At 42.4% G+C, this 17852-nt stretch overlaps 1 protein-coding gene across 1 annotated transcript; it reads right to left on the reverse strand.

Moving 5' to 3' along the window:
* Positions 1–1394: 1394 nt before the first annotated feature.
* Positions 1395–14010, reverse strand: LOC109887474 (ribonuclease ZC3H12A). The gene is made up of 6 exons (XM_020507060.2): positions 13905–14010; positions 10626–11210; positions 8126–8265; positions 4793–5027; positions 4198–4298; positions 1395–4004 (listed from the first exon to the last, which is right to left on the reverse strand). Exons 2-6 carry the CDS (start codon positions 11165–11167, stop codon positions 2929–2931), a joined length of 2094 nt encoding a protein of 697 aa, XP_020362649.2. The 5' UTR covers positions 11168–11210; positions 13905–14010; the 3' UTR covers positions 1395–2928.
* Between the last annotated feature and the right edge of the window lie 3842 nt (positions 14011–17852).

Consider the following 17852-nt stretch of genomic DNA (forward strand, 5'->3'; position numbering starts at 1 on the left):
CACTGACATACAGTATACTCCGTCAGCTAAGGACAATCTTTACGGTGATGCTAACTGAAGGTTAAGTGATCTCCTATGACTCTAGTATGCCTTGTCACTTGTCAAAGGGAGAAACCTGTAAAGAGAACACAATGTAATGTACTCTGAGTACCACACCTAGTTTTACAATAGATACAGTACGTAATGTGCTTCCTCCAGTAGCCTAGAGCAAGTACACCACGTTTTACGATCAGTGCAAATAAAAACGTATTTCTCCACAATGGAATGTTTATGAGTATCGTGTCTGAGCTAGCTTCTTTCAAACATGTGATCGTGTTAAAATTGAGTGACAGGGGAATTCACTTGTGCAGACGAGACACAGGCTCAGCTTTTGTAACAGTACAATAACAACACTTTATATAACGATGAACTGTATGTGCGGATGCGGCATGTGCCTCTTAAAGGGGCAATCAGCAGGTGAAACAATAACAAAGCAGTTTTGGTAAAAAGCTGAGGGACAGGGCTGGAGAAATGTAACCACTCTCAAATTCATAGACTGAGCTATGGATGTAAGACTGACCATCCATGATATACAAAGTATAGTTTTAACCATGTTTTGAGGCTATATAGTGTTTGTTTACGTTTACTTTGTTTAAAAACATTGGAGTTAAACAAGCTTATATTTTGGGGGTTCTGATGGGGAACGACAGTTGAACTAAGCTCATGAAGCATTTCTAAGTTATATTCTTAAAGAATCAATGGGTGCATATGATACATTTATCAAAAATACATGTAGAAATTGCAGATTGCCCCTTTTAAGGTTTTGTTCATACCTTTCCAAGTTGGGTTGTCTGTGGTTGGATAGGTGCGTAGAAGCCTTTAAGCTATAAAAATCACAACATGTTGTGGTCCTATCAAAAAATAATTAGGCAGGATTCCATCCCAGTGGTGTTGTAGAGCGTTGTCAACAAGGCAGTATAAAGGAAATGTCCCAGTGGTGTTGTAGAGCGTTGTCAACAAGGCAGTATAAAGGAAATGTCCCAGTGGTGTTGTAGAGCGTTGTCAACAAGGCAGTATAAAGGAAATGTCCCAGTGGTGTTGTAGAGCGTTGTCAACAAGGCAGTATAAAGGAAATGTCCCAGTGGTGTTGTAGAGCGTTGTCAACAAGGCAGTATAAAGGAAATGTCCCAGTGGTGTTGTAGAGCGTTGTCAACAAGGCAGTATAAAGGAAATGTCCCAGTGTTTGTTGAGATCGCATTCAGAGTAAGCGCTGCAAAATACCTTAAAATGTCAATCGCTCTAGAACGCACCTCGGGTTGAATCCCGGCATTACTATAGTTATAAAAACAAGGCGATTTCCTATATTCTGTATATTGTGAGAATCCATATGTCAAAAACAGCAAGATTCACAAACCTTTAAATATATTTAGGTTTTTATTTAAAATGTTTGCACAAAACACTGACATGATTAATTGACTAATTGATTGACCACAATTCCATGTACACTGAAGAAAAGAAGAAACAAAAGCTCACAGCAGGGAACTAAAACAGGGAACTAAAACCTGTCACAAATCAATGATCTGGAATTATAGCCTGTTCTCTCATTGCTGCACACAAGTAGATTTTAAAAAGGTTTTGTTATGGTTATTTATTAGATAGTGGCAAATCACAACGTCTTTCTACTCTTCTACTTCTGACTGTAAATATTTGTATTTTATTTTTAGACTTTAGATATATTCGTGTGCTTTTTTTGTACTACTTCAAATGCCTTTTTATCATTAAAAAGAAATGCATATGTTGTTCTGCTCAGAACATTACAACTGGAATCTGCATAAGGTGAAACAGCACCACTGTTATTGTTGTTGTTTTTGTTGAAGAAAGGAGGAGAGGAACGTCTTGAAAACACAATTCATATTCTGCCGATTCTATCTCTGAGGGGGGGGGGGGGGGGGGGAGAGGGGGGGACTGTGTTGGTCGTTTGAAGTAAAATCTTTGTTTTTGTAAGGTCTCAAATGGACGTGGCTGTATAGCCATGAATTCCAGCTTTAATGTTATTCAAAAACACAAGACCCATAGGGCATCTACTTCACTAGCGTACTAGCTAGATAGTTAGCTGTGACCCACCATAATGGCACACAGTGCCAATAAAACTCTTTATGCCATAACTCATCTTGATACATAGACCTCAGAACACATCATACATATGTAAATGCATACATCCATTTTTTTTTCCTATTGTGTTATTTGACTGTTCGTTTGTTTATGTGTAACTCTGTGTTGTTGTTTTTGTCGAACTGCTTTGCTTTATCTTGGCCAGGTTGCAGTTGTAAATGAGAACTTGTTCTCAATTGGCCTACCTGGTTAAATAAAGGTGTTCTCAACTGGCCTCCCTGGTTAAATAAAGGTGTTCTCAACTGGCCTACCTGGTTAAATAAAGGTGTTCTCAACTAGCCTACCTGGTTAAATAAAGGTGTTCTCAACTGGCCTCCCTGGTTAAATAAAGGTGTTCTCAACTGGCCTACCTGGTTAAATAAAGGTGTTCTCAACTAGCCTACCTGGTTAAATAAAGGTGTTCTCAAATAGCCTACCTGGTTAAATAAAGGTGAAATAAAAATATAAAAATACTGTAAGAATATTGTTTCTCAATTACATTACATTTTCCCATCAAATACATTCAAGAGTCTAGAAAAAAAAAAAAAATCCCCCCCAAAAGATGCAATTTGCATCAACAATCCATTGCCTCAGGTTCCACGCTATCAGAAGCGCTATAAGCAACATAGTTCCTGAAACACGTGGCAAGAACACATTGAGCAGAGCACATACAGTAGGAAGATCAATGCACATGCAGTAGGAAGATCTTTACAGTAGCTTGCAGTTTTTTACAAGAGATTCTTTCAATTGAAAGAAACTAAAATTCCCAGTCCCCACCATAGCAGAGCAACGAGCCAATCACAGGCCCGGAGACTGCAGGATGAGGATCTCAGCAGCCAATCTCTGTGGGTCCATGAGCTGGGGAAACATGTCCATGACCTTGTCCACCAGACGGCCGTTAAAGATAGCCAGCAGCTTCTTCCTGACCTCCTCTCTCTCCCTGCTCTCCCCGTGGGGGTGGGGGTGTGTCTGAGGGAGGAGCCAGTGTCTCTGCTTCTCCATTTGATCAGTGCTATGGAGAGTCTGAGGATAAGTCCCGAACGGATCGGACCAGTAGGTCTGCTGTGGAGGGTGGGCCCTGTTCTCCTGTTGGAAGTCATTGGGATACCTGTACTGATGCTTCCCAACTGGATATATCGGTGCCCCATAGCTGAGGTAATAGGTGGGGCTGTAGGTTATCTTGCCTGGGTGGTAGGTGCTGGCTGGGCCCATGCTGTGATGTGGGCTGTGGGTGTTGTTGTGGGTGCTGGCTGGGCCCCTGCTGCGATGTTGTTGGTATCCTGTGCTGGGGCCCAGTAAAGGCTGAGGAGGATGAGAGCTGCAGCTAGAAGGCAGGTTGCTAGGCAGGGAATAGATTTGTTGTCTCATACTGGGGGGGGACAGGCAGTTCCTGAACCCAGCATTCCCATAACGGTCACAGTGGTCCCTGGAGGGGTCAGACACCTGGCTCTCGAAGGAGCCCAGACCAGAATCTAGTCGCTCCTGAGAGCCACTGGGCAGGGCCGAGTCCAGGTCTGTCGGGGATTGAGAGCCACTGGGCATGGCCGTGTCCAGATTGGTCAAGTGTCGGTTGGTCTTGTCCTTCTTAGTTGGGGACCTCTGGCTGGAACGATGGCTTCCCTTGATCAGAAGCACATTCTCACTGATGTGGCCTTTCTTCAGGGAGCCATTCCTCTGTTCTAGAGGCAGTTTCTGAGCCATCCCCTCCTCCAGAGAAAGGCCATAGGCAGGTCCAGCACCTGCAGTGGGGTGTTTTTGTTCTGATAAAGATAGTTTGGCCTTCTTCCGCAGCTCGTCAGCCAGAGAGCAACGGGATTGGTTGGCTCGTTCCGGGTGGTAGAATTTACACTTCATCCCATAAGTGCATTTCCTTCCTAGATTCATGAAATGTAAACAATAGTTCATTAGTACCGTTGAGTTTCAGCACATACAGTACAGTACATTTATTACATTCATTACAGTATTGGTGTCAGTTTGTCAATAATTATTTGACAAACCCCCCCCCCCCCCCCCCCCCCCATATGTAAGGTCAACCACAGGATGACCCTAGTAGAGATATGACCTCACCATAAGGGCACGGCTGTTTCCGTGGCAAACGAGGAACCTTCCGTAGAAAGTTCTCCAGGGTGGGACCATGACGACCCAGAGGGTCATCAGGGGGCATGAACCTGAGATAAGGGGGGGAGTAGAGTTTAGATTCCCACTACACTGTGGCTAATGTACACTGAACAACAATGCATAATTTGCATACCTCAATTGTGCAGTTATACAGATTTATAAGTATAAAATATTTACAACTTATACATCCAAGCAATGGGCGGCAGGGTAGCCTAGTGGTTAGAGCATTGGACTAGTAACCGGAAGGTTGCAAGTTCAAACCCCTGAGCTGACAAGGTACAAATCTGTCATTCTGCCCCTGAACAGACAGTTGACCCACTGTTCCTAGGCCGTCATTGTAAATAAGAATTTGTTCTTAACTGACTTGCCTTGTAAAATAAAAAAAATGGCTTATTCATGATATTTGTAGAACTGTAACCATATACCTGTATTAGCTATTATTTAAAACATTAGTTATTTGTCTACTGTAATCACCTATTAGTTAAAACAATTTATTTGTTCACTGTGTATTTCAAGGTTAATAGTAAGCTACCACAAGACTTACTTGTCATTGACGAAGGAGTACATGAGTAGCCTCTCCTCAATGAAGCGCTTCCAGTCCTGTCTCTCGCCCTGAAGGTCACGGTAGGTGTCGTTGGACACGATGATGCCGGCGGTCTCATGCGCCAGCTTGACGATGAAGCGATCGTCATAGCAGACCACACGTTTGCCCGCTACACGCCGCGAAGGGGTGAACACCACGATCTTCTTCCTCTCCAGCTCACGCAAAATGTGTTGATCTTTAGAAACAGAGAAAAATACTTAAATTAGATAATTGATGATTAACTCATTGAATGGTTATGTATTATTTAAGAGATGATTCATGCATTAACCACCCCTAATCCTGGTCTGTATGTTAAAGTATTGTTTCCAGGAAACAGATTTCACAACTTGTTTAGCACACTTTACTTTATCACTCACATTCTACCTCTCACATTGTCATATTTTGTTGCCAAACTTTTTAAGATTTAAATTTCACTTTTATTTAACTAGACAAGTCAGTTAAGAACAAATTCTTATTTTCAATGACGGCCTAGGAACAGTGGGTTAACTGCCTGTTCAGCTCAGGGGATTCAAACTTGCAACCTTTCGGTTACTAGTCAAACGCTCTAACCACTAGGCTACCCTGCCGTATTTGGGTACAGATGGATCCGTGAAGATCCTTGAAGTACATTTTTGCTCTGATAGCGAGCCGGGTATAGCGTGTAGGCTCAAAGTTTATATGATATTTGGCACACATGAATAAAGTTGGATAAAGTTTAATTAAGGAGCTTCAGATAAAGAAAAATATTTTAAATATGAGGTTAACTCAATTAAACTCTATCCATCATATTAACGTTGAGCGTACAGGCTCTAACCAGCTCTTGGCAATGGATAAGGCATGAGCAAAATGTACTTCAAGGTCTTCACGGATCCACCTGTACCCAAATACGCAAGACCCGATCCGGGAAGCGAGTGAGTCCGGATCGATAATTCTAAATAATGTCAAGGGTCGTATCTGATATGATTTTCATGGGTCTCTGGTATGTGTAATTTTAACTGACTTATCCGGAAGGGTCCATACAGATCCGAAAGCGAGTGCTGCAATAGAGAGAGAAATTGTATAAATCATGCTGCTGCTCTTTGCTTTTCACAGGAGTGGCGAGTGTAGCTTGTTGTTGGCCAATCATAAGTCATCAAAGCGGCAATAAGCTACAGTCATTGAGCCTCCATGTGGGGCAAAAGTTAGGAGATATCTAATCAATGGAAGACGGAATTAAAATTACGGAATTAAAAGTTAAAGGAGGACAGGCTACAACGACCAAGAGCCAACAGGTAGGCTGTTACTTCATATTGAATGGAATGGAATGGAATAGAATGGAGTTTCAACTGTGTAGGATGAGAAAGCGAATGCTTCCTCAATTAGCCTTGCTAGCTAGCTCAACTAGCTTCTCCCAGTTTGATGCAGTCAAGACCGGTACTACGTAATCATATCGGATGATATAGAACCTAGCTATATTAGCCTACTATAATGCGAGTCGACTTGGTTGGTTGCTGCTTCTCGTCTCTCCCTCCCTCCTCCCATGTCACTTGCTGACACTCACAGTAGCCTATACACACAGCACTGCCAGGGGCTCTCTACCTCCTCTCCCTCGCGCTTTTAGTAGCTTATAAAATGACTCGTCAGCTTCCCTCACTCTCATCGGGTCTGGATCCGATCAGGTCTATACAGAACGGGTGTAATTATCATCGGGCCCGTTTGGAATTGGTCTCTATATTTACAAAAAAACATATTTATGCATATCAGGTCCAGATGGGGATGCCCCAGGCCCATTTAGGAATGGGTACAACTCTTTGGACCAGTGAAGGCCTCTAATTGACAGTAACTAGGTCAGCCATGCTCACCATGAGAAGACGGTTTTTACATGCTACTGCAGGAAGTGATAAAATGCGCTGATAAAAGTCCCTAGTTTAATCAGCTGAATGAGAGAGAGATGTAAGTGAAACAGAAATATCAGTGTTGGGGGTTTTCCCCTCCTGCTCTCCACTGCTGTCACTTCCCAGAGTTGTGGAGTTGCATCACTTTGATCACTGATCTGATCTCAAGTTCAGCAACTGGAAAAAGCCAAACAAGTCCATATGCCAAAGGTTTCCTGCTCACACATGTTCAAAGAGACACGCTCTCTACTCAAACATTGTGCTTGTATGCATATTTCCTGAAGTCAACATATCACATAGCGTATTATATATTAGAAACTAGGTGATTCGAGCCCTGAATGCTGATTGGCTGAAAGCCATGGTATATCAGACCATATCTTGCCTGTGCCGCTCTGTACCATCACTCATTCATATATCTTATGTACATATTCTTTATCCCCCTTACACTTGTGTCTATAAGGTAGTAGTTTTGGAATTGTTAGCTAGATTACTTGTTGGTTATTACTGCATTGTCGGAACTAGAAGCACAAGCATTTCGCTACACTCGCACTAACATCTGCTAACCATGTGTATGTGACAAATAAAATTTGATTTGGATTTGATTTGATACCACGGGTATGACAAAACATGTATTTTTACTCTTCTAATTACGTTAACCAATTAACCAGTTTATAATAGGGGATTGTGGTATGTGGCCAATATAGACCTCCAAGATGCGTCGTGCATAAGAAGAGCCCTAAGTGTGGTATATTGGCCATTTACCACACACATTCAGATGTTATTGCTTAAATATACTCTATATTGGGGTGGTTAGAGCTTTGGACTAGTAACTGAAAGGTTGTAAGTTCAAATCCCCGAGCTGACATGGTACAAATCTGTCGTTCTGCCCCTGAACAGGCAGTTAACCCACTGTTCCTAGGCGGTCATTGAAAATAAGAATTTGTTCTTAACTGACTTGCCTGGTTAAATAAAGTAAAAATAAAAAAATGCCATCTCTGATTAAAATAACATAGAAACTCAATGTTTCATTGTGTCTAAAACAAATGTCTGCCCAACTTTGTCCCACTGGGCAAAAACAGGTTGAATCAACATTGTTTCCACGTCAATTCAACAAAATAATTTATGTGAGGATGTTGAATCGACATGGAAAACTGATCTAATTTGCAAAAGAGTCGTCTTTTTTTTATTTTACCCAACTTTATACCCAAATCCAATGACATGGTGACATTTTTTTGTTGATTTCACGATAAATTCACGTGAGTTGACAACTCAACCAAATCAAAACTAAAGATTGAAATGATGTCTGTGCCCAGTGGGATGGCTTGAGGAGGAAACTGTATTCAATACAATGAGGGCTGAGATACAGACGAGGAAGTAGACATCGGGCCCCGTGACTGGCAGTGTATTCCCGACATCTTACCTGTGATGAGGACATCTGGTCTAGGCTGCTCCTTCCTCCATGAGGGAACAAACACAGTGATGTCCGTATGACCTCTGTCCAGGAAGAAGTTTACCGCCAGTTGGATTCCCAGGCAGGAAAACATTTCCTTGTTCCCGTGGCTACAACAGAAGGGCAATAGAAATAAATATTGTTTAGCAAGCAAGCCACTCACTCCATTCCTTGCACACTTCCTTGATTCCCGAGGCTACAACAGAAAGGCAATATAAATAAATATTGTTGAGCAAGCAAGCCAATCCCATTCATAATGACTTACCTGTGTGGTAAGGGTAAGGAAAAATAACCTCCTACGCTGACTCATTGGCTTGCATCCCAATTGGCACCCTATGGGCCCTAGTCAAAAGAAGTGCACTTTATAGGGAGAGGGTGCCATTTGGAATGCAGCCTGTACCTCAAGAGCTATATCAATAGACACATTTGGAGAGGGAGGGCCCGCGATTACTACAACAGTTATTTTTCATTTGAAAGCACTTAGCTACATGTACACACAATATCACAGGCATTTGCAATGCAAATGTTTTAGCTGTGTATACACAACTCAAACGGTCCCTGTTCTCACAGTAGACCACCTACCAACTAGCTACAGTAGGACTATTACTAGAATCTAGACCAGCGATAATCAACTAGATTCAGCTGAGTGGATGGTCAAGGGGCTGGAACATAATTACAAATCATTTGTGGTCCGTGAATTGACTGCAAGAAGCCCAAACAGATATAATATATTCGACTAAAACATAAAAATTCAAACCTTGCTTACATTTGAATACGATCATATATCTCTCTATTATGTGTGGGAATACTTTGGGACACATTTCCAAAATTAAAATCACTTGGAGCTAATTAGCTGATGTATGTCCAGTAGGGCAGGCAGGGCATAAAATGCAGTCAGGTCTGTTCCTGTTGCACTGTGCACTGATTTGCATGCTCAAATTTGCATGTCAGAGCAATGAGGGAGAGACATGCCTGTACGAATGTTGTATCAAAGTGGGCAGAAGGCCAAAGGAGACAGAGGAGCAGCAGAAGGGAGAGTGATGGGGGGGGTGAAAAGGTTAACTCTCCCCCAGGCTAACAGTGACACTGAGTGGCTGGTGGAGTGTTGAAACAATAGACATAAAAGCAGGGCTGAAACAGTGTTTCCATTCCCGCTAGATCCTAATTATGAGGTGTAAGGGCTGGAGTTTAGCTAGAGAAGTAATTATGAGAGGTAAGGGTAGGAGTAAATCTAGAGAAGTAATTATGAGGGGTAAGGGCTGGAGTTTAGCTAGAGAAGTAATTATGAGAGGTAAGGGTAGGAGTAAATCTAGAGAAGTAATTATGAGGGGTAAGGGTAGGAGTAAATCTAGAGAAGTAATTATGAGGGGTAAGGGTAGGAGTAAATCTAGAGAAGTAATTATGAGGGGTAAGGGTAGGAGTAAATCTAGAGAAGTAATTATGAGGGGTAAGGGTAGGGGTAAATCTAGAGAAGTAATTATGAGGGGTAAGGGTAGGAGTAAATCTAGAGAAGTAATTATGAGGGGTAAGGGTAGGAGTAAATCTAGAGAAGTAATTATGAGGGGTAAGGGTAGGGTTAAATCTAGAGAAGTAATTATGAGGGGTAAGGGCTGGTTTATATAGAGAAGTAATTATGAGGGGTAAGGGTAGGAGAAAATCTAGAGAAGTCTTTATGAGGGGTAAGGGTAGGAGAAAATCTAGAGAAGTAATTATGAGGTGTAAGGGCTGGTTTATCTAGAGAAGGAATTATGAAGGGTAATGGCTGGTTTATCTAGAGAAGTAATTATGAGGGGTAAGGGCTGGTTTATCTAGAGAAGTAATTATGAAGGGTAAGGGCTGGTTTATCTAGAGAAGTATGGGTAGGAGTTTAACGCAATAAGGAAATGATCTGTTCTTGAAGACAGTGAATTCTTCTGGCACAGCTTCTTTACAGGCTTTCTGCCAAACCACAAGCTCCTAGAAATGCTTAACTACAACTACTGGAGAGAGATATGATGAAGGCTGGTCTAACCTGTATCTACCTTTTTCCCATGAACATAATCTGTTTTATTACATTTTTATTTAACTAGGCAAATCAGTTAAGAACTAATTCTTATTTACAATAACGGGCAACCCCGGCCAAACCCAAACGGCGCTGGGTCAATTGTGCGGCGCCACATGGTACTCCCAATCACGGGCGGTTGTGATACAGCCATGGAATCGAACCAGGGTCTGTAGTGACACCTCTAGCACTGAGATACAGTACCGTAGACCACTGCGCCACTCTAGAGCCCGTTAAAGGCAGTATGCCTTTTATATCAATACTAAATCATTTCTGGGTAACAATTATGTACCTTTACTGTGATCGTTTTCCATTAAAATGGACACATATTTATTGATAACTATTTCTCAACCAAAAATTTTGCTAGCAATGTCTGGGAGTGGTGAGTGGGGAGGGGGAAACTTAAAACTAGTGAAACTCTGTGCTCACCTCATAGCCACGTTGCTCCCATCGATCACTATGGGTCTCAGGGCATCTCCCTCCTCACTGGGTACATCGCCCCGGCTGGGTGGAGGGGTGAGGGGCAGGTTACTGAGGGTCTCCCCTCGGTCCACCAGGAAAGACGGGGCTCCCTCCTTCTCCTGCTCCTTCTCAAGCCCTTCTAGACTGGCTCCCGTCCGCACCAGCTCCCCCAGAACCCTGTTAGTGTCTGTGTTCAGGCCAAACTTCTGCAACACGGTCCAGACCTGCGCTGGGGAGTAGCCCAGTTTAAGGTAGAAGTCCAACTGAGCCTCTCCAGGTTCTGTGGAGGTCTTGCCGCTCTCCTCCGGGGCAGAGCAGTGGGTACCACTAGGGTGCATTCTCTCGCAGATGGGACAGGGTGGATGATGACTGTGAAGGGCAGGCAGAGTGGACAGCCATCCGACTGTGTCGTGGGGCTCTGTGGGGCTCAGACGGGCTGCGTGGGAGAACTCTTTCCATGGTAAGACATCTTTGACCGGGCTCAGCATTGAGATAGCACCAATCTTCATCTCTCTCTCTCTTTCTCTTTCAGGCAGGTCTCATATATGACACCTGTTTAAAAAAAAGATGTCGGGGTCCCAACTTACTATTGATAGTAAGAATAGGGCAATTCCAAAATGGCTGCAGAGAGAATGGGGTATCAGCTATGACATGACACACAGACTTTGAAAAAATCTATTTAGCTTATTCCACTAGAGCGAGGTGGATTTACACCCAGTAACAGAATTGCAGTAACGTAATTTCATCATTGGTCCCTGATCTGTACTACACAGAAATACATAACTATGGATATTAATGTCATTCTCTTCATGGTGATGTACCTATTACACAAAGGTATAAATATACATTATCCTCCTTTGCATATTTGGGTATTATTCTAGACACTGGCTTTAATTTTAATGAGCTCTGCCCCGAAAAAGACCAAATTTCCTTGGTCCGGACAGTACCAATCATATACATCTATGTTTCACAAGTTTAGACATCAAAGTACAGCACAGTAAAGCTCTGTAGAGTACAGAACAGTACAGTACAGAACAGTACAGTACAGAACAGTACAGTACAGTACCATACAGTACAGTACAGAACAGTAGACAACAGTACAGTACAGTACCATACAGTACAGTAGAGGAGTGCAGAACAGAAGAGTACAGTACAGTAGAGTACAGAACAGTACAGAACAGTAGAGTACAGTTCAGTAGAGAACAGTACAGTACAGTAAAGCTCTGTAGAGTACAGAACAGTACAGTACAGAACAGAACAGTACAAAACAGTAAAGCTCTAGAGTACAGTACAGAACAGTAGAGTACAGAACGGTACAGAACAGTAGAGTACAGTTCAGTAGAGAACAGTACAGTACAGTAAAGCTCTGTAGAGTACAGAACAGTAAAGCTCTGTAGAGTACAGAACAGTAAAGCTCTGTAGAGTACAGAACAGAACAGTACAGAACAGAAGAGCACAGTAAAGCACATTAAAGCTCTGTAGAGTACAAAACAGTAAAGCTCTAGAGTAGAGTACAGTAGAGTACAGTACAGTAGAGTACAGAACAGTAGAGTACAGTACAAAACAGTAAAGCTCTAGAGTATAGTACAGTACAGTACAGTACAAAGCAGTAAAGCTCTAGAGTATAGTACAGAACAGTAAAGCTCTGTAGAGTACAGTAGAGTTCAGTGTAGAGTACAGTGTAGAGTACAGTCAAGTTCAGTGTAGAGTACAGCTGAGTCACGGAATTGCGTTTTAATCACTTAATTATTCATAAACAGAATGTAAATCAGTAAAAACACTAATTGATTTGTCCTTACGAAAAGTGGATCAACCCCAACAAAAAATGCCCATTAATTACAATCCACATAAAAATTCAAATTTAATGTGGCTGCAGGATTATTTTCCTGCTGTAGCATGCTGGCTCAAATTAAGATTCTACATCTGTACCTTTTTAACTCTTGCTGACAAGTGCTCCTGTCTGTCGGTATCATCGGATGCGACCTAACAGCATGGTCTCATAGACTAGATGTAGAGTAGTAAATGTAAATCAGGGACACTCAAATATTATGATATTTTATGTTTGGTATGGTTACATACTGTAAAACAGATGGCTACTTCAGACAAAAGGGTTGGGGTGGATAAGCGGGCGTATAACGCAAACATTTAGCAACTCAAAGTTTGCGCGTTTGAATCTCATCACGGGCAACTTTGATATTGTAGCTAAATAGCAACTCTTCAACTACCTGTTAGCTAACCCTACCCATGACCTTAAAGCATCTAACTCATAAACTTAACCCTAACGTTAGCTTGTATTCGTAACATGTCATACGTTTTCAAAATTATAACGTTTTTCAAATTCGTAACATATTGTACGTTTTTCAAATTCTTAACATATAATACGAATTGTAATTCGTAGCATATCATACAGAATGGGTGATGGACATCGACAAAATTAATACATACAGTACCATACGAAACCTATCGTATATGCGGTGTCTTGGATTTACATATAGAATAATACGAAAAACTGAGACAAAAATGTGTATATTGTGTATGGTCTATTATCTATTATATTCCTTTACTGTGACTTTACAGCAGACCTACAGTGCAGAAAATAAAAGTTATATATGTTGTTCATCTTGTGCTATTTAACTAGGCAAGTCAATGACGGTCTAAGAACAGTGGGTTAACTGCCTAGTTCAGGGGCAGAACGACAGCTTGTCAGCTCGGGGATTTGAGCAACCAACCTTTCGGTTAGTGGCCCACCGCTCTAACTACTAGGTTACCTAATAGCGACTAATAGACTACACTCCTGTTCAATAGATAACATTATTTATTGAGTAGTCATGTGTTTTCCTAACAGGGGATTTAAATGCCTGAGCTTGACCAATATGTTTTGCTGAAAGTGAAACGTCATTTTTCCGCACCTAAAGTTATGAGGTCCAAAAGGCAACGTACAGTAGGCCTAGGAATGACCCGTTGGTTTACTGTATCAATAGCCTAAATGTATATTGTCGACCACTCGAGAATTTAAAGGAAATTAATTAAATTGCCAGTGTTCATTCCCAGAAATGTTGTAGGCGAGATGTTAAATGTAGCCTATGAGTATCAACCCGAGTTATCCTTCTTTGATTTGTTCCGCAATTTAGTCCGTTTCGGAAAACCTTTAACACATAGTCTAACTTCCTGAACTTTTGACACCGTAATCAGTCAACACGTTGCCAGATAAGAAACAAAGTTAGCCCGTCAAATGTAGTTACTTACCAGTATTTCATAGCCCAACAGTTTCGCGATTGAATGTAACGTTCGTGCTGCTATCCATGTGAAATGTCTCTCTCTCTCTGTGAGCAGTGTCAGTACAGACAGTCCGCCACCACGCAAATATTTTCCCCTATGACGTCACACGCTTCAACTCCACTGGAGGAAATAGAGGGGTTTTCCCGTCTTCCTTTCTCGAGGTAACGAAACAGGCCAACAGCAGTTGATCATAAAAAATTACCTAGGTAAAGTCAATTCATATGACGCCCTAGTTCGGCCAAACCCGTGCCCCGCTATATGGAACTTTAAATCACGGCCAGATGTCATACAGCCTGGATTCGAACCAGGTACTATAGTGACGCGGAGATGCAGTACCTTAGACCGCTGCGCCACTCGGTAAACCAATTCAGTAATTGACCAGCTAACTAAACAGTTTTTTTTTCTCAAAACCTTTTACAAACAAGTTTCAAGTGCAACTATATTATTATCAACTGATAGACCATGGTATGATAGTCTCTGGCTGAAATCATTGCTCCTATTAGCTATGATAGCTACTGCCTAGCCTACTGAATACAATATTTGTGTAGTCTCGATTCCAAACTGAGCAGCAGCTGCTGAAATAAATGAGCTACAAATATTGAAATTTACAATGGTTTTTAGAGTGAAGTACATTGGGAAAAAAGCAAAAGAAAACTGCAAGACTGAATTGGAGACAAAACAAGCAACAAACAAAGAAGAAAGGCTTTGGAAAAAGTAACTATTTTTCATAAAATTGTACAGTTATCTTAGCTAGCTGAATTGCTTACCAGTTGCTAGGGACTCTCGTGGAAGTAGCTAGCTAGCTAACAAAGAATAACAAAGAATATCTAGTTAACAAGAAAAGAAAGACAAAATATGGCCTAGGATTGTACCATAAAACATTTGTATTTATTTTAATAACATGTTTTGAGCCACATCATATAGTTCCTAGTGAATCAGCAGTTTCTCATTATTTTCTGTATAGATTTCTGCCAATGGATGGATCTTCTTTTCTAAGGGTTGTTGATGACATCAAGGGGAAAAAGGCTGGTAATCGCGGTGAGTTTTACACTGTCATAAATACTATTATAGTGCACTGTCTATTATCTACCATCTATAGAGCCACTGTATGGTCCATAATCAAAAAAAGGAAGTATGCATTTGAGATTCTATTGACAACGCTGGAAAATAACTACTCTACATCTTCCTACACCATAACAGGAGGATAAAGGCCAACTCATTGTTTGTAGAAACTTTGACCCAGCCCAGCCAGCCCATGTTAGACCAGACAGAGAAGTCACCTGTGTGGTCTGATGACCTATGTGACAGAACAATACACCCTTTATCTGCACTGTATGCCTAAAGCTCTTACCTGACTTCATCATGTAGGTATGTGTCTGAGGTGTTTTTCATATTCCATTCTCAAGAGCACTCAGAAAAAATCCTGTTATGCAGTACCTGACTAATGCATCGGCTATTTTCTTATGGATCATAATGTATGCATTACAATTAATAATATCTGTGTGTCTGCTGGACATATCTAGTTGTTTTTGACTTACCTTTCAAGATAAACTTTTAGAAACTCTGCTGTATGACCTTTTTTAAAACTTATTTCCTGTTTCATCTCAGAAAACGATGATAAACCCCAAATCTTTGAATAGATACATTTCAAGAGGGAGGATCTGGTCATTTGGAAGACTACATTAATGTGACGTTTTATTTCCAGTAGAACCATTACATTTAACCCTCTAGGAGTTACTGACTGTGGGTTTAGTTATGAGTTAGAAGTTGCAATATTCTTTGGGTGGGAAACAAATCATCAAATAGTGCCAAGTAAGCAGTAAGTTACCAGTAACCATCACGTTTTCAACTGCAAGGTAGTGTAACATTTGTCTTCTCTATTAAACATGCAATTGCAATTGTACTCAAAACATCACACTGTGTATTGGAATGACAGTGTTGCTTCCAGCAGAGGGGGAACTTACTGGTTGCTTCTCACGCTCTCACTCAAGCAACTCTAGCTCTCGCTCTAGCCTAGTCGTTCAGTTGATGAAGATGTACATGAAGGAAGACCAGATAAATGTATTGGTTTAATCTTTATTTCAAATGTTATTAAGGTGAAATGTACATGTAATAGGGAAGAAGAGAGCCAACCGTAATTGTAATGTACATAAAGAAGAACCAGATATACTGTATCACGTGTCAAACTCGTTCCACGGACGGCCGACTGTCTGCGGGTTTTTGCTCCTCCCTTGTACTTAATTGATAAAATAAGGTCAATAATTAGTAAGGAACTCCGCTCCACTGGTTGTCTAACCTGCAGACTCTAGGCCCTCTGTGGAATGAGTTTGACACCTCTGCTGTATATTGTTTCAAACTGTATTAGAAGAGTGGAACTCTCATCTCACAACACATCAACTACAGTCTATTTAGCTGCCTCTTACCATGGCCTCAGTCTGGACAAATAAATGTTTGGAAGATTTTACATTGTATATATTTTGGGGGGTTTGGACACAGGTCTGAGTTTCATTGGACAATAACTGAATTGTATGTTAATACTTATATGTTAGTCTTATGTTTCTTATGACATTTCTTCTTCTTCCTAGGTTTTTCCTTAGGTTGTTCAGGCTCCCGTGGAGGTTCAGGCTCCCCAGGCTCTATTGGTTCAGGTGCTACTGGATCAGGCTCTGCCGGTTCAGGCAATGGGGCATTAGGCTCAGGTTCTGCTGGTTCAGTCTTTACTGGTTCAGAATCTGCAGGTGCAGGCTCTACTGATTCAGGCTCTGCTGGTTCAGGCTCTGCTGGTTCAGGTTCTGCTAGTCCAAGCTCTGAAAGTTCAGGCTCTGGTGGCTCAGGCTCTGCTGGCTCAGGCTCTGCTGGTTCAGGCTATACTGGTTCAGGTTCTGCGGGTTCAGGCTCTGCGAGTTCAGGCTCTGGTGGCTCAGGCTTTGCTGGCTCAGGCTCTGCTGGTTCAGGTTCTGCGGGTTCAGGTTCTGCGGGTTCAGGCTCTGCTGGTTCGGTCTCTGCTGGTTCAGGTTCTTCATGCTCTGCTGGTTGTGGTTCTGCTAGTCCAAGCTCTGAAAGTTCAGGCTCTGGTGGCTCAGGCTTTGCTGGCTCAGGCTCTGCTGGTTCAGGCTGTACTGGTTCAGGTTCTGCGGGTTCAGGTTCTGCGGGTTCAGGCTCTGCTGGTTCGGGCTCTGCTGGTTCAGGTTCTTCATGCTCTGCTGGTTGTGGTTCTGCTAGTCCAAGCTCTGAAGGTTCAGGCTCTGGTGGCTCAGGCTTTGCTGGCTCAGGCTCTGCTGGTTCAGCCTGTACTGGTTCAGGTTCTGCGGGTTCAGGCTCTGCTGGTTCGGGCTCTGCTGGTTCAGGTTCTTCATGCTCTGCTGGTTGTGGTTCTGCTAGTCCAAGCTCTGAAGGTTCAGGCTCTGGTGGCTCAGGCTCTCCTGGTTCAGGCTCTGCTGGCCCAGGCTCTACAGGTTCAGGCTCTGCAGGCTCAGGCTCTGCTGGTTCAGGCTCTACTGGTTCAGGCTCCCCTGAAGGTTCCGAATCTACTGGTACAGGCTCTGCTGGTTCATCCTCTTCTACTGGCTCAGGCTCTGCTGGTTCAGGCTCTCTTTGTTCAGATTCTTCAAGCTCTGCTGGTTAAAGCTCTGCAGGTTCAGGCTCTGCAGATTCAGGCTCTGCGGGCTCAGACTCTACTGGCTCAGGCTCTGCTGGTTCAAGTTCTGCGAGTTCAGGCTCTGCTGGTTCAGGCTCTACTGGCTCAGGCTCTGCTGGTTCAGGCTCTACTGGTTCAGGCTCCCCTGAAGGTTCAGAATATACTGGTACAGACTCTGCTGGTTCATCCTCTTCTACTGGCTCAGGCTCTGCTGGTTCAGGTTCTCCTGGTTCAGGTTCTTCAGGCTCTGCTGGTTCAGGCTCTGCTGGTTCAGGCTC

The sequence above is a fragment of the Oncorhynchus kisutch genome, linkage group LG17 (assembly GCF_002021735.2).
Source record: "Oncorhynchus kisutch isolate 150728-3 linkage group LG17, Okis_V2, whole genome shotgun sequence".
Taxonomy (NCBI): domain Eukaryota; kingdom Metazoa; phylum Chordata; class Actinopteri; order Salmoniformes; family Salmonidae; genus Oncorhynchus; species Oncorhynchus kisutch.